Below are 25,254 nucleotides of genomic sequence, written 5' to 3'. Positions count from 1 at the left end.
CACTGAGGACAGTCACCAGTGTCAGCAGGCGTGTTGACACAGGCTATGAGCCTACCATTTCCCCCTCTGCCACTACAGATGTCACAGTGTGTTACAAACGTGTGTGTCCTTGCTGCCCAGGCAGCTGCAGCTCACCTTCCTGGGCAATTTTCAGCATCTCACATTCTTCACTGTGATGACTTGAGGTTGTGTAACCATCTGATGGGCTGCTGTGCTGCAGTATCATTTTCGAAGGTCAGTAACAATATTTCTGCAGGATCTTTCACATTTTATGCTGAAATCTCCAAATGACCCACTAAGATGACCTCATTCGTCTCCAGGAAGTATTCTGTTCACATTCTTGTATTTGAACAGTTCTGTGGAACTCACTTTGCACTCAGGGCATGGCTTTCTCACAAACTCTCTGCAACTAAATGTCATTCTGTACTCCTGGTTAACTATGGCTTTTGAAAAAGATGTGTAGCATAAATGCATATTGCTGTGCACAACATTGAAGGGTTGATGTAATATCTGGACAAGACACATTCTGCAGTGATTAAAATTTCTGTGATTAATGAAAGAGAAATGTGATAAAAATTTAATTTATTAATGCTATTATACACCATGACACGTAATAAAATCAATCCTCTGTGCACAGCAATAGTATCTTAAGGGAATAACAGTAAACACAATCAGAGAGAAATGTATTCTCTTATGATTCCCCCTCTCCTCAGTCCTCACAACTGAAGACTCATATAAGACTAAAAAATTATTACCACAAGAACACAACAGCATAGTAAGTGTGTTGCCTCTAAAAAAAAGTTGTTGAATCCTTCTTCTTAAAATATATAATGAATTCTAAAAACATCCACCACAAATAAATCTCCACCCCCCCAAAAAAAGGAGAATTTAATGAAATAGAAGTGTAAGATTTTTTTCAAGGTAAAATTGATTGGCAGAAATAGTTACAAAACAGGTTTTTTCCCCTAATCCTGCAGTTAGTTATGATGATGAGGATGATGATGATGTTTTAGAGTACTTTTTCTTAGAGAAAAGTTTTGAAATGTTTGGCAAAAATGCAGAAAATGCTTTACATTGTGTCCAAAATTGTAATGAAGGAATAAACATCCCCGTTCATTCTCGGCAATTTTCAAAACGACACCACTGAAACAGACAAAGTTTAATCGTGGAACGCTGTCGCAGCTGTGCTTTAGAGTTACACTGCGAGCTGGCCTCTGACTTCGACTGGGGCAGAACTGAGCCCTGACACAAGCAGACAACTACTCTGGGGCATAACACGGAAAAAAAAATGAGTTCCCCCTGCAGCGTGCGGGGCACACTCCGCACCTCAGGCTGTACCGCCGGCTCACCCAGCCGCGTATGTGCCACTTCAGCAGGCCGGGCCGGGATCGATGGCACATCAATCCCCGGCGCTGGCAGCGCGCAGTGCCGGCCCCGCCGCACAAAAGCGGCACGGGGCGAGCCCGCAGCGCAGAGCGCGGCACGGGCGGCACCGGCTCCCGGCGCTGCCGCAGCCCCGGGCGGGACGGGGCGAGCCCGCAGCGCAGAGCGCGGCACGGGCGGCACCGGCTCCCGGCGCTGCCGCAGCCCCGGGCGGGACGGGGCGAGTCCGCAGCGCAGAGCGCGGCACGGGCGGCACCGGCTCCCGGCCCGGGCGGGACGCGGCCGGCCCAGCCCGCTCCGCCCCGGCAGCCGCGCTGCTCTGGACGGGCCGCCCCCTCCCCGAGCCGCGGGAGAGCGGGGAAACACCCGGGGCTGCCTGGTAGGTGGCTAGGCGAGGCAGGACACAGCCGGGTCCCCACGCGTGCTCCGGGCACGGGGTCCGGGTGGGTGCGGGACTGCCCGAGGGAACCGAGCGGGACCTCCCCGGGCGCGGGGCGAGGCGAGGGGGTGCTGTGCAAAGGACAGGCAAAGTGCGGGAACGTCCCGGAGAGAAGAGGGAACCTAAGGACAGGGACCCCCTGCAGCCACGGAGCGGGATCCGCGGGGAGTGAGCGGGACTTCTGGGGAACACCGACCGCCCGGGCGTGAGCGCACCGGGACCCCGGAGGCAAGGGGACACCGCTCTGGCACGGGGCGGAACCGCGGGCAGCGGAGCGGGGCCCGCAGCGCCGGGACGGGAGCGGGGCGCGGGGCCGGGGGATGCCCGGGGCCAGGGAGGGGACTCGCCTGAGCCCGCCTGCCGCCGCCTGCGTTCCCCTCCCACCTCGGGCGGCCCCGCGGAGCCGGGCGGAGCGCGGCGGGGCGGCCGGCGGCGCCCGCGGCTCCAGGTAGGCAGCGCCGTCCCGGCCCGCGGGCGGAGGGGACAGCGCGGAGTCCGGCGGGGGCCGGAGGTGCGGGGTCTTCTCCCTGCGTTTTGCGGGGCAGACAGTCGGGGGAGGAGGTGGAGGAGGAAGAGGGGTGCGCGGGATGCCGCCTGGGGCAGGGGGAGCCCCGTGGGCGAAGTGTTGCCCCGAGCCGCCCGGGTCGGTCGTGCCGGCGCTCGGCGCGCCCCGCGGGAGGCGGCCCCGGAGCGGGGCGCGGGCAGCGCTGTGGCCCCCGGAGCGGCCGCGTCCTGCGAGCTCCCCGCGGCTGCTTCGTAATGGCCTGTGCGGGAGCGCATCAGTAGCGGTGCCTCTGAGACCTTTCGCATTGCAGAGCTCTGCCTTGTCTTTTAGAAACTCGTTTAGAGTAAAAAGTAAACTGGACTTAAGCAGCCGTGAATGGCGACAGTAGCCTCTGTGGCTAAGGAAATGTGGAAGAAGTTTCTTCACCGTGCACGTCCGATTTGAAGTAGACTTTACTAAGTTGGGGATAGTTAACGAGATTTTAGAACTATGTGGCTTTTGAAGGAGCTTTCTGTTTTTATAAATTACTTTTTAAAATGTTCATCTGTAGGACTGAAAATTCTCTGTTTATTTTCTGGATTTTCTTGCCTGCGGGATCGCTCTGTATCAGTGCTATTTTTCATTTGCCTAATGCAAAGCACAGCTGCCGCTTATTCTGGAAGCTGAACTCAGTGTGTCTGCTGGGCAAGGTAGACCTCAAGATCTGAGCAGCGGCAGTGTATTGATTCCATTAGCGGAATTTACAGATCTACCGACAGATTCCTTTTAACACAATCGCTTTCCCAGAATTAAAGTTCTCCGGCGAGCGCCTGTCGCTGGTCCAGGCCAATAGATGGCATAAGGCACTCAGGCTGACGTCCTGAGGGGACAGAGGGAGCAAGAATACCTTTTGTACGGGAGCCAGGAGTTTCAGAGGGGGTGTGTGAGTCAAGTTCTGGGTGTCGGACTTGGAATACCTAGGGCAGATCTCATTTTCAGAGACATGTCCTGGACCACTCATTCGTACTTTCCTCAGTCACAATTGCAACATTTCCCAAAATCTTTCTCTCCTCTAATCAGTTAGGGTTAAATAACCTACAGATTTGGTAGGATTTGACCTGAGTTTATATCCTAAGCCATGAAGTGGAGGTGGCTTTTCAACTTTGCAAGATGTATTTAATATCCACTGCTGGGGGAAGCTGCCCATTGAAGCAGTGTTGAAGCCTGTAGTCATTTGGGGGAATGAAAGACACTTGGCTTATAAGAGAGAAACTTTTTAGTGTCTGTATCTAAATTTATGCTGAGATAGCACTGTGGGTAGACAAAAATGATTTTTTGTTCTGAAATTGTGTAAATTATTTAAGTACAGGTATGTAGCTAAATGATGATAAAAAAACGTTGACAGTAGTCATACGTAGGTTTTACAAGGGTGCTTCCTAGCTGTAGATTTCAAAACAGTTCTCTTTAAAAAGAGGTGCAGTATCATTAGATTTCTTTTCAAATTCAGAAATAAAGTATGGGGAAGATCCAGAAATAATGTCAGACTTCCTAAATCACAGTTCTTTACTTGTCTGTTAGATCTGCTTTATCCAGTCTGGACAGATTTAAGTGAGTCTTGCAGTGAAATAAAAGAATAAGTCTATATGTATTCATAGCAGAGGACATTAAAGCTCTTTTTTAAAGAGACCTTCTTCCTTGTCTGTAAATGTCTTCTATGTCTTGTTACCTGTGTCAGCACTAAGACAACCCACAGAAGTTGTAGCAGCCCTTCAACTTCCTATTTGTGAGTGTGGGCAGAAGAAAATCAATGATCAGCTTTCAGCTGAGCTGATGCAAACTGCAGTGTGTGACCTCTAGCGTTGTTCCTGGGACACGTGAGGTCAGATGTTTTACTAAAATGTCCTTTGTAGGAACAGAGAGGTCCTAAAGCAGAGGCAGTTCTTTGCTCACCCTCTCTAGGACTGAGCAACTTTCCCAGGGCAAGAAGAATAAAACCACCTTAAGCCTGAAAAGATGGTGAATTGGTGTTTAGCCACCAGTATCACCTTAGTTGTGCAACTGCAGCCACAGGCAGGATAAAATCACCTACTAACACTCAGTGCCAAGGCTGTTCAGCCTCAGTGCAAAAGAAAGTTCAGCAGCGACTGAGCTGAGCTGCAGAAGCACCTTAAACCTGCCTGGAGACTGGAGGCAGCCGAGCTCAGCAGTGGTGCATGTGCCAGAGGGGTGCTTTTGGTCCTGGCTGAGCCCCTGGCCAGGCTGGTGTTGGACAGGGGTCCTGCCTTGGGGCTGGGTCACTCCAGGGGCCGTGGCCACCGCTCCCCTGGCTGCCTGCTCTTGGCATCCCTGTCCTGCCAGCTGGGCAGCTCAGCCCTCGTGCTCTCAGGTGAAATCAGTGTTTCTGGACAAGGAGGGGTGTGACAGGCAGGGTCTGGTGTGAGTTGGTCAGAGGCAGACCCTGTCCTCTTGGCCAGTATCCGTATTAGCAGCCTGACCTTCAGCTTGGATACTTGAAAACAGGTGGAGACCATGCTCTTGGTCTTATCTCCTGGAATCCCTGTCTTAGCTCATTTGTTAGCAGCAGGTCTCCTGTCCAAAGACTCTTGATTTAAGGAACTTGTTTACTTCCTATTGGGGCACATATATTCAAAAGATCTGCCCAAGGCTAATGACTAGAAACAAGGCTCAAGTCTCTATACTTGCATCATTATCTGCCTTGCAAATTTTCACTTGTGGGACATCTGCCAAGGACACATAATAAAACAGAGATCATGAATAAATAAAATGTATTCCACTAATCTGTGGATATTTTCTTTTTATCTTGCCTTTGCCCGACCCCTTTGTTTTTATTTCTTGCTCTTCATCTATTTTTTTATTTCTGTTATGCCTTGCCTTTTAATTTATGGCATTGTCTTATTTTCTTCCTGTATGCCTCTTTACTTTCTGAGGGGGAAGGCATCCCAAGAAAACCAGGCAGGATGCTGTCATTGGCATTGGCTGGTTTTGTGTGGAGGACCAAATCCTCAGCTGATAGAAACTGTCCTGGACCTGTTCCAGACAATGGTTCTGCACCAGTTAATGCCAGGGGATCATCTGCTTCAAGGTACTGCCTTGAAGGTTGCTGAATGGTATGTTGCTCCATTCTTTACTGTTTTTTTCTTTTTTGTTCCTCATTTCCTTCTGGTCCTTTTCATTTTCCTATATTTTACTGATGCTTCTTTCCTTAATACTGTACTTTCCATTTTTATGTGAATGTGTTCTGCTCACCTTGTCTCATTCATAATGTACCTGACGTCCTAGCAGCAGTGTGTTAAACTGCTGTCATCTGTCATTTCTGGATAACTGGCTCGTTTTTCTTGCAAGGGCATTCTGTATGTGATAGTTGCTTGTAATGGTTTTCTTTTGTTTTTCATTTCATTTTAGAGGAGATGACTTCTAGAATATTTATCTGTCTTCCAGAGGGAGATGGTGTTGACTGTGTTGGTCCTTAGTTTCTGAGGGAGCTCATTCCACCATAAGTTTCAAGAGACGCCTGTCTTCTGGGAAGATGAGCTTTATGATTTGTGTTAGAAAGTTCCCATTGTGGTCACTGGTCTTGTTCTTAGTTTGCTGCACATTTGGGGCAATTTGCTGTGTTACAGGTAAAGCCTGAGATCTTGATTTTTGTGCACTGTTCAGCAAGGAGTTCAGATAAGTCTGGAGTAAACATGGTGGTCTCTGTATGTTGGTAATGTTCATATAAAGGTGTGGAAGGGTTCACTCATTTTGCCCTCTCTAAATTGTTTCTGTCACTGATGTCTGTTGGCTGGGTGTTCCCAATGTCCCTAGTCATAGCATGAATTTCTGTTCTCCTTTCTTTTATCCACAAACTCTCCAGCTCATCTTCTTGCCCTTCACACTAAGAACTTACCCATTCTGCCTTCCCATCCCTGACAGGTGAGTGGGGCCTGAGGTGAGGGGTCTGGGTGTACCAGCTCTCGTAGCTGCTGAGGAATTTCTGGGAGGGGGCTCCAGGAGAGGCCCCTGTGGCTCAGCCCTTCGAGTCCCTTTTGTTGAGAGCAGCCACGTGCCCTGGCTGCAGACATCAGCCTGGCTTTGGCTGGCTCTGTGTCTGTTGCCATCTCCTCCAGATAGGTTTATGTCTTAAGGGTTCATCTTGGGCAGGGAGAGCTGCTGGACTGTGAATCCAGAATGGATCCTGGGACAGACGGTGGCGGATGGGCAGCCTGGCACCATCCTCACCTCTGCAGCAGGAGATGCAGTTGTCCCTTCTTGCCCTGCCAGGTGTTGTGCTGTGTGAGTGCTCTGGAGGTGCTCCTGTGCAGCTGGAGCTGTGGATGCTCTCAGCAGGCCTATATTAGGGTAAAGACTAAGAAACTAACTTGTCTTTTTTCCCCTTTTTTGAATTTTTTGGTCTTACTAACCTGCCAATAGATATCAGCAAAGGTCACATGGACAAAATAGAGTGTGGCTGGTTTAAGGAGGATAGGTTATTTATGATCTGAGGCAGAATTTTGCGTCCTCCTTTTTATTCCTTTTCTGCTTTTTGTCCTTTGTTCATCAGCTTGCACAAGCAGTTTAGATGCAAACTGCTATCTTAAAAACTGGTTAATTCTTCCACGTGTTCAATCATTCAAGCTCAGTGCTACTCTAATAACAGGCTCAGAGCTCAAGTTGTGCAGAGGATTGCTGGTTTTCTCCTCAGAGCAATGGCAGAGACTTCATGAACTTGGGAATGTTGAAGTAGAACATGTTGACCTGCTACAGGACATTGAAAAGGTCACCTCTCAAGTCAGGTTCAGGTTCCAAAGCGTGAAGCTCAAGGCATCTGCCTCACAGCACCTAATAAAGTGCTATGAGATTTATGGACAAAAACTGTCTTGTAAATCAATCTTGTAAAACTTAGTATTGGTAATTTTGTGCCCCATATAGAGTTTCATATTTCTCTGTTTTTTGTTTCTTGAGCCTAACACATTGATTGTTGATGTTCATGTAAGTACAGGCAGGTTACCTGTGGGAGGTAGATAACTAACTCAGGAAAAATCTATGACAGCTTTGGTTTGCATGGAGGAGTTACAACACAGCCTGGGTAGTTTCATAAAAATTGGATCATAAACTTCTGATTGCTCTGCCATGCTGCTTGCTTCTCCCCTTCAGCAGACAAGAGCTGTTGCTGTTTCCAGGGGTGGTACCTGCTGTGGAGGCTTCAGCTCTAAAACCTGTTTGGTACCAGGGTGGTGTGTGTGGAGCAAGGGGGTTCTCACTCCTGACTTCAGTGAGAGAAGAATTAACCTCACAGTTTGTGAGATGCAGTTATAAATCTACAATATTAGTTTTGTAGACATTTGTTGTCAATCAGTATGCTTAAAACAGGGGTGGTGGAAGACTGGGTATATCCCAAAGAAGACTACTTTTTCTTGAAGGCTTTATCATATATATGTATAAAATTCTTTAGTTATTTCAGTCAGTTACTGCTGATTTAATTAGATTATGATTCCAAGCTGCTTTGTAATTTTATGAACTGCATTTATTGTCTGTTGAGAGAAGAGCAAATAGAGCCATAAGTTAGGTTTTCATTTTGAGAACAGCTCACTCATTACTGCAGCACAAATGTAAATCAGTCCTATATGGTTTAGCTGTAGCTAGTGACAAGCATTGAATGATGGTTTCAGCATGACATTTTAGGGGCAGACACCCTTTCCCTTGAATAAGCTGCTGAAAATGATGCTGCCTTGTATATTCTTCTTAAGCTAAGAAGATCTGTGTATCTTCCTGTCCAGTGCAATGTTTGCTCTGAAAAGGGCAGCCAGCATAGATCAATACTGCTCTTTTAATTCACCCATGAAATTGGTAAAAGCTTGAGCTGGACAAGGGGGATAGAATGAGTTCTTGGTGATATTTTAGCTCAGTGCCATTAGTCTGGAAACAGTAATGGTGTTTATGTTCTCATTGTAAACTGTTCTTTTCAGGGAGCCGTGATTTTGTTTCAGTTTGCTGCATATTAGTCCAAGCAGAGAGAAGTTTTTCCCTCTTACTTTGATTATTTTTTATGATGACAGAAAAGAACAAAACAAAGGAAAAATTAGCTCATATATGTTTGGTGCTCAAACAAGAGTTATTGTGGGTTTATGTTGAAATGTGTGAATCTTAAAAGTGAGAATAGCTTAATCTGCAAGCACTTGCTGCTAGGCAAAGTGCTTGTTCCTGGGTCTCTGGGATGCTCCATCCATTTCCTGACCATGAAGCCAGTCTTTTCTGAGGTCTTTTGTAATTGCTAGAGACAGGGGATATGTGTCAGGCTTCTTAAACTATCACTTAGCCTTGGAGTTGAGCAAAATCCCTGGTTTAAGGCAGTATTCAAGCACAGTTTTATTCATTAGCTTGTAAGAAGTCCATCATGACTTGAAAAGACTCCTTTTGCTGGTGTGTATTCAACTCTACCTGAAACTAGGTTGCTGAAAAATTTGGACCAAGTCTCATCTGGCACCTCTAAAAGCTCCTGGCCTTGAGACTTTGTCTGAGGCAATCAGACATGTTTCTCTTGGTGATAAATATTACTGATTTCAGATGTTATCAAGGGTTTATGTATTCAGATATGAAGTCTGGGGACTGTGGGAAAACTGCCTCATAAATTAAGTGAGAGGCAGAAGTTGGCATTTTTCTCTCCAGAATTTTACTGAGCACAAACTGAAGTACTTCATTCAAAAGTATACAGAAAGAAAAAAATATAATTTCATATATCTTCTTTTTCTTCTAGAGATTTGTAGATTAGCACTGCCCTGAAGGCCAAGAAAAAGTTTTTGCTTACAGTGATGTTCAGTGGTACTTTGCTTCAAGCAGCAGCTTGTAAAGGGAAACTAGCAACAACACCCAAATACGTATTGCTCTTGATTTCTTTCAATGCACTGAATATGCTTAATTAACTCTAATTCTTTCTTGGAAGACATGTAGTTAGGATCTCAGATCTTCCTCTGGACCTCTTGGTGTGTGGTGCCTTCAAAATCCTTGGGGCTTGTTGTGGGAGTTTATGAATCTATCTAGCCGAAGTTTAGCCCAGGCAAAATCCTAAGACATCCCTTGTCCTGTAATGTCTTCCACAAAACATCTGCTAATTTTGTGAGATTAGGATTTATGCAGCCACACACCTTCATTTTTCCTTCTACAGACATTTGTGTGGGTCATCTTCAACATTAGAAAATATATTTGTAAAAAAATAAAGCTGGGAGAAGTAAAGGGCTGGATTCTGACTTCTGAAATTTCTTCTAATCTGGTTGGGCTTTATATCTGTTTCAGACTTTCTGTCATTGGAAGACAATAGCGAAAATGGCACCAGAGTAATTTTGTAAGGTCTGACATGGAGTTGATTAAATGACTGTATTATTATGGGCTGTGCAAACACACATACTAGCCAGAATCCAGCCCACACACATAGCACCTCTAGTACCTTACAAATTGTGCCAATGTGTGATGTTGCTTTGCATATGTAAATCCAAGTCTACTCAGCACTTTGTGAAAAAACAATGGGTAATAATACTGACAGGTGTTGAAATTAATTGCACTGGTTAGGACTGACTTACTTTGTGGAAAAAATTACTTGCTGGCTGTTCCTTTTTGCGTGCAATGACAATGCCTCAGCTTCTATGGATATGCAGTTGAACAGTGGTGCAGTGATGCAATTCTGTATCTTAGCCTGTCACGTACTCGCTTCACACATTTTCTGGCAAATGTCCTTTCTGCTGAATGCTTTGTGGGGACAGCCAAGTTGGAATAAACAGGGAAAACACCTTTGTTTTCTGAGGACTGAGATGACGAATAATACACTGGTTGACTGATAGGATGCTGCTGAAAGGGCTGTCAGCACTCTGGAGAAATTCCATCTAGGCTGAGGTAGCCCCATGCAGCAGTTTGGGGGCTGACTGACTGGAAGGCAGCTCTGCAGAGAGGGACATGGGCACTGTGGTAGCAGGATGGAGCACAAGTGAGCACTGTGCCCTCACAGTGAAGGCCAGCTGGGCTTTGTCAGCAAGGCTGTAGCCAGCAGGCCCACAGAGGAGTCACTGAACCCAGATTGGAACAAAAGAGCATCTAACTAGGCTTTAGGAGAAATATTTTCCTCATAAGAGGCGTCTGACTGGACCAGGTTACCAGAGAGTTTGGGAAATTTTGGAGGTGTTAAAAAAATCAGTTGGCTCTGAACAGCCTTCTTTAACTGAACCAGCGTTGCCACTGAGTGGCACAAGATGACCTCCAAAGGATCTTTTTGCCACAGATTTGTGATGCTACCTGGAAAGTCAGGAGGAGTGGTGTAACTAAGTGATGTCCCACGTAGGAGCAGTGAGCATGTACCAAAATCTGAGTGCTCCAAGGAGTGGAGGCCTCAGTGTGGGTCAGGTTTGCACCGTGGCTCTGAACTGTGCCTCTCCTGCAGGTATTTTCTCCAGCTGCCTCCACACATCCTTCCTTAGCCTGTTGCCTCAAGTCATGCATACTAGCACATTGTAAAAGTGACTTGGATGCTTTGAAAGTGAATGTTGGACTGCAGAACTCATATTTAAGTGAGATTTGGAGCTCTGCTTCAGAGTTGTCTGGGGTCAAGAGAATTTATATTGAACAGTACTGACTCCTTTAGTGAGATTAACATGCTGCAAACACAAGTGTTTTTACAGATTTTAGTTGAAGGTTTCACTCAGAATATTCGCAATAACAATTGCGTGTGTTCTTGTTGCCTAAGAGACTGAATATCTTGGAGAACTTCACCATGGTAAAGAAAACCTTTGTTTATCTCTGAAATTAATAGAATTTTTTCAAAACATAAATAAATATGATGTAACTTTATCTACTCAGACTGACAAGGAAAATTAAATATATAGCAAAGGAAGGAACTGACTTGTTGTGAAGAATTTGTAGATAGTCTGTTTCTGCTGTCCATCCTCAGTGACTCCGTCCCATTCCAAATCTGCTGTACACGTACACATCCATGGGTCTGGACTGCAGCACAGTGTGCTTAAGTAGATGTTAGGAAAACAATTTTGAGAGAACAAGAGCATTCAGGCACTGGATCACATTCCACAACCTCTCTGGAGAGGCTTTATCACGGGACATTAAATAAACATCTGCCAAAGTTTGTCTCGAAGTAGCTGATCCTGCCTTGAGGAGGGGGAGAAGCTGAATTGTATTACTCCTCAAGGTCCATTCTAAGCCTGTTTTCTGTATTCAATGGTATATTACTAATGTAAGCATCTTATTTCTGAATAAATTTAAAAAGCTCCAAAGAATGAGCTGAAGTACACCCAGAGCAGTATTGCTGGGGGAGATTTTTTTTTTATTCAAGCAGTTTATCCCAAAGCCAGGACTTTGCAGAATAAAGCTGTAATGGATTCAAAAGTTACATGTATCCAGGTGAGTGGTTTTAGGCCTGTGCTCTGCAGCTGAATTGCCCTTTTATCTCTGCTGCTCCTGAGGTTGCTGCTAGTGCAGATGTTGCAGGTAGCATAGGCAAGACTGTTTTCAGGTCTCCTTACAGATTTTTCTGCTGTAATGTGTTACAACATAATCCTGGTGTTTATGTTCATGTCTCTTCCCAGTTTAAGGAGGGAAAGTCCTACTTTAGGTGGTGCATAGATCTTAGATTGTTCAGAACAGCTTTTTCACCCAGTGAAACTGACTTGTGATTGGATTTTGTGTCCTTTAAAAACATTACCTTGCTTCCAAAAATGAAAAAAACACTAACTAAAAAAAAAGTAAAGAAATTAGAAGTGAGAAGAGATAATCTGGGAGCAGAAATGATCATCAGCTCTGCAGTCTGTACTAGGTATAGGAGAGCAGTTCCTCAGACTCCAAAGTGAGAAATGAGGATAACTACTTTTACTTTGCAGTCAGAAAATGTAGGATGGGCAAACAAATAGATTTTGAGTATCAGATCAGTCTTCTTTGCAGTGAGCTAAATCTTAATTTTAATACTCTGTACCCCTTCCACAAGAGATAAGAATATTCTGAATTGCACCAAGGTCAGCATTCCTTTCCTAAACATGGAAGAGTTATGGCTCTATGTGGGTATAACCTGCCACTGTGCAGAGACTTGTGAACCATTAACACTCCTCTTAAAACTCAGGAAGGTCTTCAATGGTTCTTGGACCTGTGTATTAGAGAAAATACATCATGCCTAAATGTTCATCCCTTTATGTTAGGCCTGAAGGAGTTGTGGTGGGATGGATGGGGCAGTTTCTCACCTCTGCCATTATAGCCCCTCAGTACAGCCATGGACATTGAAACTGCACTGCAAATACAGGAATGCTATTCAGATTTTCTATGCCAGATAAATATTGTGGGGTGGTTTTTTAGTTTATTGGGGTTTTTTGTTTGTTTATGTTTTGTTTTTCTTTACTTAGCTGCTATAGGGCTGAACTGTCAGAATGCATTTGACTGCTGGCTCTGAGCCCACATGTCTGAGAGTACCAGTACCTGAAATGGTGTGTGATAGCTTTTGAGGAGACTGTGAAGGAGGTAATGGTGTGAGAGGGATGTGGGCTTGTCTGTGGGCAGCTGATCTGCTGTGTGACTTCAGGGACACTGCTCTCTGTTTCTGTGTATCTGCATTATTTTCTTTGCTTAGGTAGGTAAACTTTTAAAACCACACGACATCTATAAGTGAATTAGTTCCACCAAGGATCTTCATGGATTCTAGACTAATCAATGATGAAGGGAGAAAGCAGATCTATTTTTAAGAAGTATATTGATATGTTTTTATTCTGCATAATTTTTTTTCTATATGGAAGTGTCTGATGTTGGGATCATGTATCAGATATTTTTGATAACCAGTGGTACCACAAATTACCACAGTAAGTGTAACAATAGGATTTTATGTTGATTGTGATCACTGGAGAAGTACTTGAATGGAAACAATGGAGACCTCAGTGGAAAATGGGGTACAAGAAATAATTTGGGGAAGGGATCCATAGAAATTGCCCTCATTACCAGGGTAGGGTACCTAGACTACAAGTTACAATGTCCACTTCAGATAGAACTTTGTGTTTTGAAGCTGTGCTATTGATGGGTGCCATTAATGTGACCCAGACCTAATTAAAACAAGATTATTGCCAAAATAACCTGGAGAGAAACAACTTCTTTAATCATCCAACCTCAGGAACTCTGACCTGCTTGTAGCAATGCCTTTGATATCTTCTCGAATTTCAATTGCTGTGAACTTGTGCATTGGGATAATAGAACACAAGGAAGTGCTTGGTATGGTCAGCTGTCTGTCTGAGCTGTCTGTGGAGCAGGTACTATAACTGCAGCATTCTAACTGTGCTTAAGTGGCGGGGATTTACAGGTTGGTTTTCAAGCAAGCACGTTTTAATTTGGCACTTCCACTTAGTTGTGGATAATCATCTTTTAATTTATATGAACGGAATATAAATTGCAGAGCCTTTGGGAACGTTGCAAGGTGCAAGCTTTGTTAACTCTCATAATGTGTGTTATCTCCAGGGGCTTTTCAAGTCAGAAAAAGTAACTTTTTTTTCTTCTTTTTTTCTTTCTTTTTTTTTTCTTTTCACTTTAATCATTTTACAAGGTGACATTCTGATAACTGGGTGATATTAGGTGTTGCTACTTGCCTCTTTCTCATACCCAACCCTTGGCATGTCCTCTGTCCTCGCCAGCATCCTCACAGTGGAAATACCAAAATTTCACTTTGGGAGGATTCATTTTACGTTGTATTAGTCCCATGGAAGTTACACACCTTATGACACTACTCATACAGGCTGCTTATCTAGTCATGGCAGAGGGGGACCCCACCCCGGTGATTCATCCCCAAAAACCTGTGCCTCAGCTGAGTGGTGTGAGCATGGGCTGGAGGTGCTTGTTCTTCTATTTTCGCTTATATTCTTTTACTCTCAGTTACAACAGCTTCATTTGTTCCTTGTCAGTCTTTTGGAGGAAGTGATTCTTTTTTTAACCCCCTATATTTGAAGGTAGTTTTTTGACAAGTACAAATATTTAAATAATTTTACATTTGAATGTAAGCAGTGCTTCTAGCAGCTATTGTTATTTCCAAATGATGATCATCTCTTTCTGATCTTCATTGTATTGCAAAGTTACACAAACATTTGGCACAACCTCAGTTTCTAAAACGTCCTGGTAACAGTAGAATTGTGCTGGGGTGAACATAGCTAAGTAGGCTTACCATGGGAGGAACATCAGAACAAAATTTGGCCTGGATAATTCAACTCAAACTTTATTTACCTGAGGTCTTCTGGGAGATTGTACTGAATCCGTTTAAAAAGAAATGTAGTTGCATAATTCTATTACTTTCATGGCCTTTTAATGCAATATTTTGGATAAAGGATGACATTGCCGGTAGAATATAAAAATAAATTACAGCTGAGAAGATAATTTAGCTGATTAATTTATCCTCATTGCCTCACAGAATGTCCAGAACCACAGAGTAGTTTCTTCAGATGGTCTTGCTATTTGTGCTAGATGACTTTTTAAAGTTAACCTCTCCCTCCATGAATGTGAGGCATGTGAATGACTTTACAATTAACTTAATTATGTCAAGTATTGCAAAGGAGAGTTGAATGTTGCAGGTTAAATCACAGTGAAAGAGGCTGTGCCAAGTAATATTACCTTACATTTTTCCAGGCTTAATTAAGTGTGCTAAAGCAGTTAGCAGTTGCCCAGCTGACAGACAACAACTTAAGTCATGCTAACTGGATTTCAGTCCAAATCCCTAATTGTGATTGATCAAGTAAATTATATATGCATTTAAATGTTTTTCTCTGCCCAGTGAGTCAGAAAATGTAGACAGTACTTCTGGGTGGCACATTAGACAAGTATTTGCTCTATAGTGAGTGGAGAAATTCAAACACTTAAAAAATCAGTGAAATGTTGATCCTGAGCTGAAGGTTGTTATGGTTTGTTATCCACAGCATTTTAGAAGTACTTAGGTGTCAAAATCTGCACGTGTGTAGCTTGGATGATTTGTAGAAGCTCTTAACTGTCGGGAAATTAGCAAAGTAACAGCCCAGGTGTTTGTCTGCATCATTAGGAGACAAAATCTGATTTTTGGGCATGGATGAATGCCGAAGTAAGGTTCTTTACAGGGAATTTGCTCACAGTTGAATTTCCTGAGTTTGGAACCCTAAAATGGAAATCTACCAAGATCACCAGATTCCTTGACAAAAAATGACCTGGAGCTCTGGAATACTTTGTTGGGTTACTGGGATTTGTGTGCCCTTTCAGGCTCACATCGGTGTCACATCCCTTGTGACTTCACTGTGAGCAGGACTAGGCCCTTTCATTTATGTTCCTTCAACTTAGAGCAAACCATGCTGAAATGTGAACTTAATCTTGAGAGGTTTTTATGGAGTGTAACTGTGTGGGAAGCAGGAGCTGAGGCTAAGACAACACAGCCATGAAGGAAACTGGTAGAAAATCTGTAGGCATGTGCTCTCTTTGAGTATTTTAAGTAGCAGAGCACAACAACTGTAAACTAGTTCAGCTTTCTATTGTGTCTGGATAATCACAGATTAATGCTAACAAAGGATGAAACTGCCCCAATTTGGAGTTACCAGTAGCCAGGGTGGTACCACACTCAAAGATTCAACATGTCAAAAAAGATGTTCTGAAGCTTGTGGTGTAGGACCTCACAGAGAATGGGGACTTTGTGTAGATACTATGCAAAACATAACTGAGAAGGAGGAACTTTGCTAACTGTGTAATATGGGGATCCACATGGTCACTAAAAATCTTAGTGGTTTGTTCCAGAAGAGGCTGGAAAACGCAGCACTTTGGGACGTGTTACACATCTGTGGCAAAGCTTTCTCAAAGGGACTGTATCTGCAAACTGTCTCTGTGACTCCCCTTTTGAGAGCTTTAGGGGTTTCACAGCGTGCTTAAAGCCCAGAAATTTGCAACTCCCCTTCCAAGCCAGACAATGGGCCTGTGTCCTCACCAACAATGTGTGACTGCAGAAGCACTGGCTAGAGCCCATATCCAGATTGGACTGGGAAGAGTTAGATCCTGTCATTTTGAAAAGAACAGGGCATATGCCTTTATTAATATTCAGCTCTTTATTAAAGTGATCAGCTCATTATTAAAATCATCAGCAGGATTGCAAAGTCCGATCGGAGTTTTCCACACTACTGCAGCCATCTGAAGGAGCAGGTGCTGTCCCAGTGGATGCTGAGTCCTTGTTCCCATAGAAACAGCTGGCAGTTCTCTCTGGTCAACCATCAGAAGGTAGAGCACTGGCAGTCAGCTCTTTGCCCTCAGGGAAAAGTTTCAAGAGTTTCCCATTCTCTACATCAGTCAGCTCAGCTGGCCGGTTCCCATTCCATTCAGGCTCCTCACAGGTCATGGCCAATCTTCAAACCAGGCCAGGAGGTGCACCCACTCCCCGCTCAGCCAGGGCACTATCCAATTCTCTTCTGACGAATCCAGCTTCCTGTCCTGGGGTGCAGTATCCCCCAAAAAACCTCCCAGGATCCACGGGGGCGGCCCTGCCCTATCTGCATATCCAAATGCATATGCATTTATCCTGGTCATAGCCGAAGTTACTCTTGCTAAATGAGGTAGTTACAAAGGACAATAGGGCTATCTAGGTGTGGGCAGCTTCTTTTCACATTTCAATTAGGTAGGGAAAAGTTGCCAGGCAACTTTCCTTCAGGGCAGCTCTCCCTATTCAGATTGTCTGGGGTGTGGGGGGTGTTACTCTAGCCAGGAGAGGGTCAGTTGTGGGGTGGTTGTTTTGTTGTTGGTGTGGTTTTTTTTTTTTTGTTTTTTTTTTTTTTTTTTTCTTTCGTTCCTAACAATTTTATTTTTTATTCTAAAGTTTGTATCCTTTTCATGCAGCTTTCCTTATGACTGGCTTTTATTTAGCCCTGAAGCTTAACATTTGGAACTTCTATTTGTTGTTTTTTGTTTGTTTCTTTTTTTTTTTTTCATTATCTTGGAAAATAATGTTCATTCTTCCAGCAAGCATCTTCCTTCTGTGTCTTGTTTCATTTTCTATTCTATTCTATATGAATTCTTACCCAGCAGCTCCTTGAAACAGCTGAAGCAATTAAAGCAAAGAAGTAACTAACATCTGGTATTTGTTTAGTTGCTCTCTTACACTCTGTCCAGGGCAAGAATTGTATGGTTTGGAATGGTTACCAGTTTATAATGTTATCTGTATTTGAAGAAGATCAAAGAGGTTAATGTTGCACTTCAAGTTGAGGTTTGGAATGTTTCTGGTAGTTCTGTGTTTTTAGGATGTTCATGACACAGGCCTTGGCACTCCAGGAAAATATAATTTCCAGCTAAGCAGAGTTTTACACTTGAGGAAAAAAGTTTCCTGAGTGAGTAAAGGGTTTCCTTGAGTAGAGAGCACATTGTGCTGAGACAGAAGTTGCCATCTGTGATCATTGCCCTGTGGCTTGAGCCACTTGTTAAAGTAACACAAAATATTCTGATGGTAACTGGCACAACAATGTCCTAGTCCATGGCTCAGGAATCAAGGTCTCTGCAGTCAAACAAGACATTCTTCAGATGATGAAGCTCCTCTTGACATAGTTATTGTGAGTCTTTTCTGTACATTCTTTCTGTAGTCTAAAAATCATTTAATAGTAGTAATACATTAAGCAGGTTCTGGATCGTGGTCTTTCTAAGCAAGATCCACTTTGTCTCTGTATCTTGCACAAATGATGACTGCAGTACCCTCAAAATAAAGCAGTAAATTATGGCTCACTGAATTTATTATACAGAACAATTTGATGGAGGCACCATTATGAATATCATCTGCATAATCAATATGGTTTTACATTGCTGTCTCAACAGTAAGTCAGTCTAGTGTACTAAGAAATTGCTGAGCACTAAGTTCTTGCTTTAGTTATCTCTGAGTAAAACTTGCTTTATATTTGTCATTATTTGTCATGGTCAGAAGTGGCCCCAGACAGGAAGGTAATGGCTTTAAGCTGAAGGAGGGCAGATTTAGATTGGATATAGGGAAGGACTTCTTGGTGAGACACTGGCACAGGCTGCCCAGAGAAGCTGTGGATATCTCATCCCACTTCATCCAGAATTGCTCAAGGCTGGGTTGGATGGGCCTCTGAGCAATCTGGTCTAGTGGAAGGTGTCCCTGGCCCTTTCAGAGAGGGTGGGAATGAGATGATCTTTAAGGTACCTTCTGACCCTAACAGTTCTACTGCTCTATGATCTGAGATCTTGCCTCGTTTTTATAGTGCTCACTTCCACTGCCAGTGTTCTCATGTTAATGTATTGCTAGAAGTGGAGATTTCATTGACTAAAATGAATCAATAACTAGAGGGGTTTTGGGTCTGAATATACTTTGACTTCCAGTCACCCCAGATTTATTGCCTTTTTAAAATTTTTTTTTATTTATAATGCTATAAAACAGAGCTTGGCTCTAGATCGTGAGTGAAGTGTAGTGATGTTTATCAGATGAGTCTTGCTGCCCTTCTTCTGTGAGGAGAGATCAATGCTTTTATTTTACATCTTAATGATTCCTAAAAACTGAAGCCTTGGGAAATGCCTGGAGGAAATGTGTCTTACAACCACTCTATTAACTAGCAAATACCTGCCTTCAAACTAAATCTAAAGGTGCAAAATCATTTCTGTGTTGTCATGATTTAATCTCAGCTGGCATCTCAGCCCCATGCTCACCCACTCCCTGTGGGATGGAGCAGGGAACCAGAAAGGTAAAATGAGAAAAGTTGTGGGTTGAGATAAAAAGCATTTAATAGGTAAAGTAAAAGTGAAGCAAAACAAGGAATTCATTCACCCTTCCCATGGGCAGGCAGGTGTTTGGCCATCCCCAGGAGGGCAGGGCTTCATCACATTTGATGGTGACCTGGGGAGGCAAACACCATCACTCTGGGTGAATCACTCTGATCTCTTAGGACAGGAGGATTTTGATACTATTTTGTCACATTTAAAATGATTTGATTTCCATACTAAAATGAAATAAATTAGCTTTGTGTACCTCGATTAGTGTTTAAGTGTCAGAGATCAAAAACATTTGCTTTCCTCATGATCTGAATTTTCATATAATCTGATGGCAAGTGTAAGAACTGCCAGTTTTGGCTTCAAAATGACTTCTCCTTGGAAGGAAAGCAGGAAAGCAGTTCTATAAAAATTAACTTACCTAGTAACTAAAACTGCCTTTTGAATTCAGTTTCAGCTGAATTTGTAGTAAAATACGGAAACTTCTGAACGTTCTTCTGTTCATCTGCAGGTGTCCACAGTTAGTTGTTGAGGAAAAACCACTGTGGCAGTTCCATCTCTGAAAGCTGTGTTTGCAGAAATGACACTTTAATTTCTCAGCATTGCTGTAGTGGTTGTGGCTATGCTGTGGCAGAATAGGAATTGCTTCAGGAGCTGACCAAGGTTGAGAGAGGGTTGTGACACTTCAGGTGAATAGGAGGGCAGATAGCAAAATACCCAAATATGTACTACAGCATTCTGAAGTCAGGAATTGAAAAGCTTCAAATGCAGTTTTGATATGTTTTCAAGAACACAGAACATTCTTGTGTGGGTTTCCCTAGAGGTAAATGAATTGATATGTCAGCAGAAGTAATTGCAGTCCACATTTGAGCTAATAACATTGGAATTAGTGGATTATCAACTGCAACATCATATAAATTAATACAACTCAGCTGAAGCTCCAATTGAGAGAAACCTGCTTGAGTTTTATCCTAAATGTTTTGATTGATTGACAAGTTTTCTCTTTAAAGATTTTTTTGCATCATTGAAGTACATGGATTTCATGGCTGTTAATTTCAGTGTGATAGTAAAACAGAGACTGATTTGCAGATGAATTTGGTAGCCTGCCTTCACCCTGGTAAAAAGGAGACCTAAACCAGAACCTACTGGTTTCAAATTTGTTAAAGCTGTAAACCAAACTGATTTAAAACTACACCTGTGAAATGCTGAATAAGAGTATTCATAATGTAATTTCTTTTTGTGTTTGTTTTGTTACAGCATTTCACAGTAAACAGAGATGGAGAAAAGAATGTGTCACAAGAGCAAAACTGAATTAAATGCTCTAACAATATCTTGTGTTCTTTTCAGGTTCTATGTAATCTCATTGGGCAACAGCAGTGGAACTCGTCTGTCCAAAATGGTTTATGGTGAATTTTTCCGCAGACCTGGCAAGGATGCAGAACTTATCAATTTGAATGTGGGTGGTTTTAAGCAATCAGTGGATCAAAGCACCTTGCTCCGATTTCCCCATACCAGACTTGGAAAACTTCTCAAATGCCATTCAGAAGAGGCTATTCTAGAACTATGTGATGATTATAGTGTGGCAGACAAGGAATATTACTTTGACAGGAATCCTTCCTTGTTCCGATACGTTCTGAATTTTTACTACACAGGCAAACTTCACGTTATGGAAGAACTTTGTGTCTTTTCCTTCTGCCAGGAAATAGAGTACTGGGGGATAAATGAGCTGTTTATTGATTCCTGCTGCAGCAACCGGTACCAAGAACGGAAAGAAGAAGGTCCTGATAAAGACTGGGATCAGAAGAGCAATGACAGTATGGACTCCTCCAACGAAGAGTCATCCGTATTTGATAAAGAGCTAGAGAAGTTTGATAATCTGTGTTTTGGTGAAATAAGAAAGAAGATCTGGGTCAGAATGGAAAATCCCGCATACTGCTTGTCTGCTAAGTTAATTGCCGTGTCATCCCTGAGTGTTGTTCTGGCATCAATTGTGGCCATGTGCATTCATAGCATGCCAGAATTTCAAAGGCTGGATGCCAATGACAGGGAGATTGGAGACCCTGTGCTGGAAGCTGTGGAGATTACGTGCATCATCTGGTTTACTGCTGAGCTGGTGATCAGGCTCTTCACTGCTCCAAGTCAAAAGAAGTTCTGGAAAAAACCACTGAACATCATTGATTTCGTCTCCATTATCCCATTTTATGCCACACTGGCTGTGGACACGAAGGAGGAAGAAAGTGAAGATATTGAGAACATGGGGAAAGTGGTTCAGATCCTGCGGTTAATGAGGATATTCCGCATTTTGAAACTGGCCAGGCACTCTGTGGGACTGCGCTCTTTGGGTGCCACTCTGAGACACAGCTATCAAGAAGTTGGGCTTCTGCTTTTGTTTTTGTCAGTTGGGATTTCTATTTTTTCAGTGCTTGTCTACTCAGTGGAGAAAGATGATGATTCATCAGAGCTGCAGAGCATCCCTATTTGCTGGTGGTGGGCAACCATCAGCATGACCACTGTTGGCTATGGGGACACTTACCCGGTCACACTTGCTGGGAAGCTGCTCGGGACCCTCTGCATTATCTGTGGGATACTGGTGGTAGCACTTCCAATCACCATTATTTTCAATAAGTTTTCCAAGTACTACCAAAAGCAAAAAGCTATTGACAGAGACCAGTGCAACAATGATCGCAAAGAGAAAAGCAACGAACTACCCTATTTTAACATTAGGGATATTTATGCGAAAAAGATGCACTCCTTCATTTCTAGCCTTTCTTCGGTAGGAATTGTAGTCAGTGACCAAGATTCAACAGATGCCTCCAGTATCCAAGATATGGAGGATGCTTATAACACAGTATCTTTAGAGAATGGTACAGGAAAATGAGTTGAATCGTGTTTACTTCTCTTTATTTCTCTTCTGAATCTTGGTAAATGTGGACTGACAGACTCCAGTGAATTCATTTAGAGCAGTTGATTCTCAGGGTACTTAACTCTCAGCCATATTTGAACATTCTTTGCTCTGAGGATGCCATAAAAGCGTCATTGTTTATATGAGGCTTTAAAATATGCCTCATATAGTGGTTTAGTTTTTACACAACTAATGTTATGCATTTTTTGGGACAAAAAGTTGGGAAAAGAGTTTTAAATGTGAGATAAGTGGGCTTTTTTGGTTTTGTGAGTATTGTTGTTTGATTTGTTGTTTTTTCCCCTGCAGCAGTCTCATATCTTACACAGACTTTGCATTTATAATTTGCTGCTCTTCAGGTAGAGATGTATTACAAACATGCAAGAACTATTGCACAAGTTAGTGAAGTTTTTACCTGCAAATACATTAGATAAATGAAGGAATTGTGTACATGTAAAATTGTGCTCACTAATACATTAATGTAATTTTAGAGTTGGGAACCTGTTCCCTAAGTTGGGGCAGAAAATATATTGGTACATACTGGTTTTTACTCCGTGGAAGCATAATATTTATTAATTTCTTTCCAAAAGCACAATACATTTTTAGTTTGTTAAAACAAATGATTCCCATTGTGCCTATATTTTTCCTAGGATCCAGCCATGGCCAAGCTCAGTCAAGTCCTAGGGGTTTTAAGTCATAAGTCCCAGGATGAAGTGTCTGGTCTAAGCAGGATAGGAGACTTTTGCACCATTTAGCCACCTCTCCTGCTGTTGTGACCCTGAGTAATTCTGGTGCCTGGAAGGGATCCTGCTGTGATTAAGGCCACCCAGTGGACTTTAAGAAGGCTTTCCCAGGGGCTTTGATTTGTGAGCACTGAAGCAAACATCTGTGGTGGTCTTTAGAAGTTCCTGCTCCCTGCTGCCAGCACAGCTCCTTGCTGGGGGTTGCTGCCTCAGTGGTCGGAGCAGTGGGAGCAGGGCCTTGGCTGCTGTGCTGGGTCTGTGTCCAGGGCTGAAGTGCTGAGCAGTGGAGAGGTGAGGACGTGCTCCTCTCTGCCATATGTTGCCCATCAGAGATGTAGGGTGGGCACTGCACGTGGGCATCTGCACTGGAACTATTTCAGCTCATTTTTCTAAAGTTCATCTGGTGGTGGTGGCAGCTTTCCTGGTGTGTGCTGTGTGCTGGAGCCATGCTCATTGCTTGGCAGCTCTGCAGTCCTGCACTCCCCTCCTCTCCTGGGATTTCTCAAGCAGCCAGCTAACTCTGCTCTGTTTCAAGCAGTGCTGGAGAAGTTCAAAGACCTTAGAGTGTTAAGTGGACCTTATAGTCCATAGTGTGTCTGAACACGCATTTTCTTTCATTTGTCTAGTGGTTCAATCAGATGCTGGGCAATGGAGAATTGAAGACACTGTGATGTCAATACTTTCCTTAAAGAGAGGTTTGACTATTTTATTTTTTTAAATATTATTGAGTCAAATACAGAAGCCTGTACTGACCTTCTATTCAAGAAGATCAAACTCCATAGGAATTGACTTCAGAACTGAGTAAGATGCCAGAAAATGACAATGGATTTTAGCCACTGCAGAAACTTGATTTTTCATATGTCTGCCAGATTTTCTATTGCAAAATGTATTAAGTAAGTAACTGAGGTGCACTTAAATTTACTAAGGCACAGAGCTCTAACCCCTTTCTCAGATGGAGAAACAAAAAAGAACAGGATCAACCTATAGATGTATCTGTAGACAGATCACACCTAAAGATGTGTCTCTCAGGACTGCTGTGCATCAATATAGTGATATGGGACTTAAAGAAAATATTTTCAGCTTTGGAGAAACCTCAAAATTTGGCTTGTTACTTGCTGACTGTTGTAAGGGTATGTGATGCTTCACAGACAATTAAAGATAATTCAAGAGCTTCTTTTGCTCAAGGAATAGCAAAAGGCAAAGTTAGCCTAAATGTGATTTTTTTGCTGTACAATTAACATTAAAAAGATGCAATGGTACAAAATAGTAAATAGGTATGTGCATATGAATCTAATAGGAAGCAGCAGAATAACAGCAAAAAAGTTATTCTCTGTTCAAGGAAAATCTCCTGGTGATGTCCATATAAAATATAGTTATATATATATTTTGTTGCCACTGAAGATCAAAAGCAATGAAAAATATTGTAATGCAATAAAACTTGCAAGAAATTGTATTAAATAGTTGAAAATATGTTACTGAAAATATTTTTTTGTATATCAAGCATTACTCAAGGATCACAGAATATACAACTTCATGGATTAAATTTTACTGACTGGTCATTTGTCATAAAATTGATAAGCTTTTGATTGAACTCATGAATCAGTCTTAAGGCTGTTACACTTTTTAAGTTCTTCTGACTTTATGCATTGGTACAGCTTGCAGAAAAGTGAGATACATCTTTTGGAACACATCAGAAGGTGAAGTACCTATCCATATATTATTCAAGGTACAGAATTTTGATTTCTGTGATGAGATCTTGGCCTTTTTCAAATCAATTGTATCTTAAAAATGGCTTTCTTGTATCCTTATCCCCTTGCTGGAATAAATGCAGCACCTTGGTTTCATGCAGGCGTGACTGAGCAGGATGTGAGCTGTGCTTGGTGCCAAAAAAACTCCTCTCAAGGCAGAGCTGCAGTGCTGTGACATGCACTGGTGCTGGAGTGTCACAAGCCTCGAGTGCCAGAAGGAAGCAGATGAGAGCAAAGACTGAGATACTGCACATTCTAGGGGATTGTTTCTTATTTAATTTGTCTTCTTCCTTGGTCTACAGTGGCATATTGTTGATTTGTGATATCAGTGTCAACAGATTGTATAATGGCTATTCGGGTTTTTTTTCCTGAACAATTTTTTTTCTTTAAAAATGCTTCCTGAGTTCTCACCACCCAGCTGCTCTGTTTCAAACACCAAAGCACAGAGAAGATTACCATTTAGACATGCATCCTATTTTGTACGGGACGGTATTGTTGATCTTTATAGAAAACAATTTACTTGCACGTTGTTGCTTGCTTTGTTTTGATGCCAGACTCTTTTTTGCTATCCAGTATTTCCACAGGAACACCCACCTTTGCCTGGTTTTCCCTAGAGTGTAATGGGAAGACAGCATTGCACTGCTTTGCAGATCTCTTTGAGAGGCTTCCAGCTGGCAGGGCTATCACCCCACTGCCCACAGCTCCTGCCCTGGTGGGACAGGCTCTGGCACTGGCACTGGTTTTTGGGATATGTTAGTATAGGAAAAAGTCTGGTGTAAAGGAATTAGAAAAGGGAAATGGGAGAAGGCAGGAAGCAATCAGTCAAAAGGGGTGGT

The 25,254-nt window shown here is 43.0% G+C and overlaps 1 protein-coding gene across 2 annotated transcripts; it reads left to right on the top strand.

Moving 5' to 3' along the window:
- The first annotated feature begins 1,614 nt into the window (after nt 1-1,614).
- KCNS3 (potassium voltage-gated channel modifier subfamily S member 3) lies at nt 1,615-24,198 on the top strand. Of its 2 annotated transcripts, none has more exons than XM_063391830.1 (2): nt 1,615-1,762; nt 20,376-24,198. In XM_063391830.1, the coding sequence occupies exon 2, from the start codon at nt 20,425-20,427 to the stop codon at nt 21,904-21,906; it is 1,482 nt and encodes a 493-aa protein (XP_063247900.1). In that variant the 5' UTR covers nt 1,615-1,762; nt 20,376-20,424; the 3' UTR covers nt 21,907-24,198. The 2 variants fall into 2 exon arrangements, with proteins under 2 accessions (XP_063247900.1, XP_063247899.1); XM_063391829.1 differs by lacking the exon at nt 1,615-1,762 and adding an exon at nt 4,736-5,434.
- The last annotated feature ends 1,056 nt before the right edge of the window (nt 24,199-25,254 follow it).

Source organism: Prinia subflava, chromosome 2 (genome assembly GCF_021018805.1).
Source record: "Prinia subflava isolate CZ2003 ecotype Zambia chromosome 2, Cam_Psub_1.2, whole genome shotgun sequence".
Taxonomy (NCBI): domain Eukaryota; kingdom Metazoa; phylum Chordata; class Aves; order Passeriformes; family Cisticolidae; genus Prinia; species Prinia subflava.
Note: the sequence above shows the minus strand (reverse complement) of the source record. Positions and strands in the feature narration are given on the sequence as shown.

What these genes read in the sequence shown, in the direction of transcription:
- KCNS3 (XM_063391829.1), top strand. Translation starts at nt 5,091, where the DNA reads ATGTATTCCACTAATCTGTGGATATTTTCTTTTTATCTTGCCTTTGCC. An exon ending in GCCTTGAAGGTTGCTGAATG is followed by an intron (nt 5,435 to 20,375) that starts GTATGTTGCTCC and finishes TGTTCTTTTCAG; the next exon opens with GTTCTATGTAATCTCATTGG.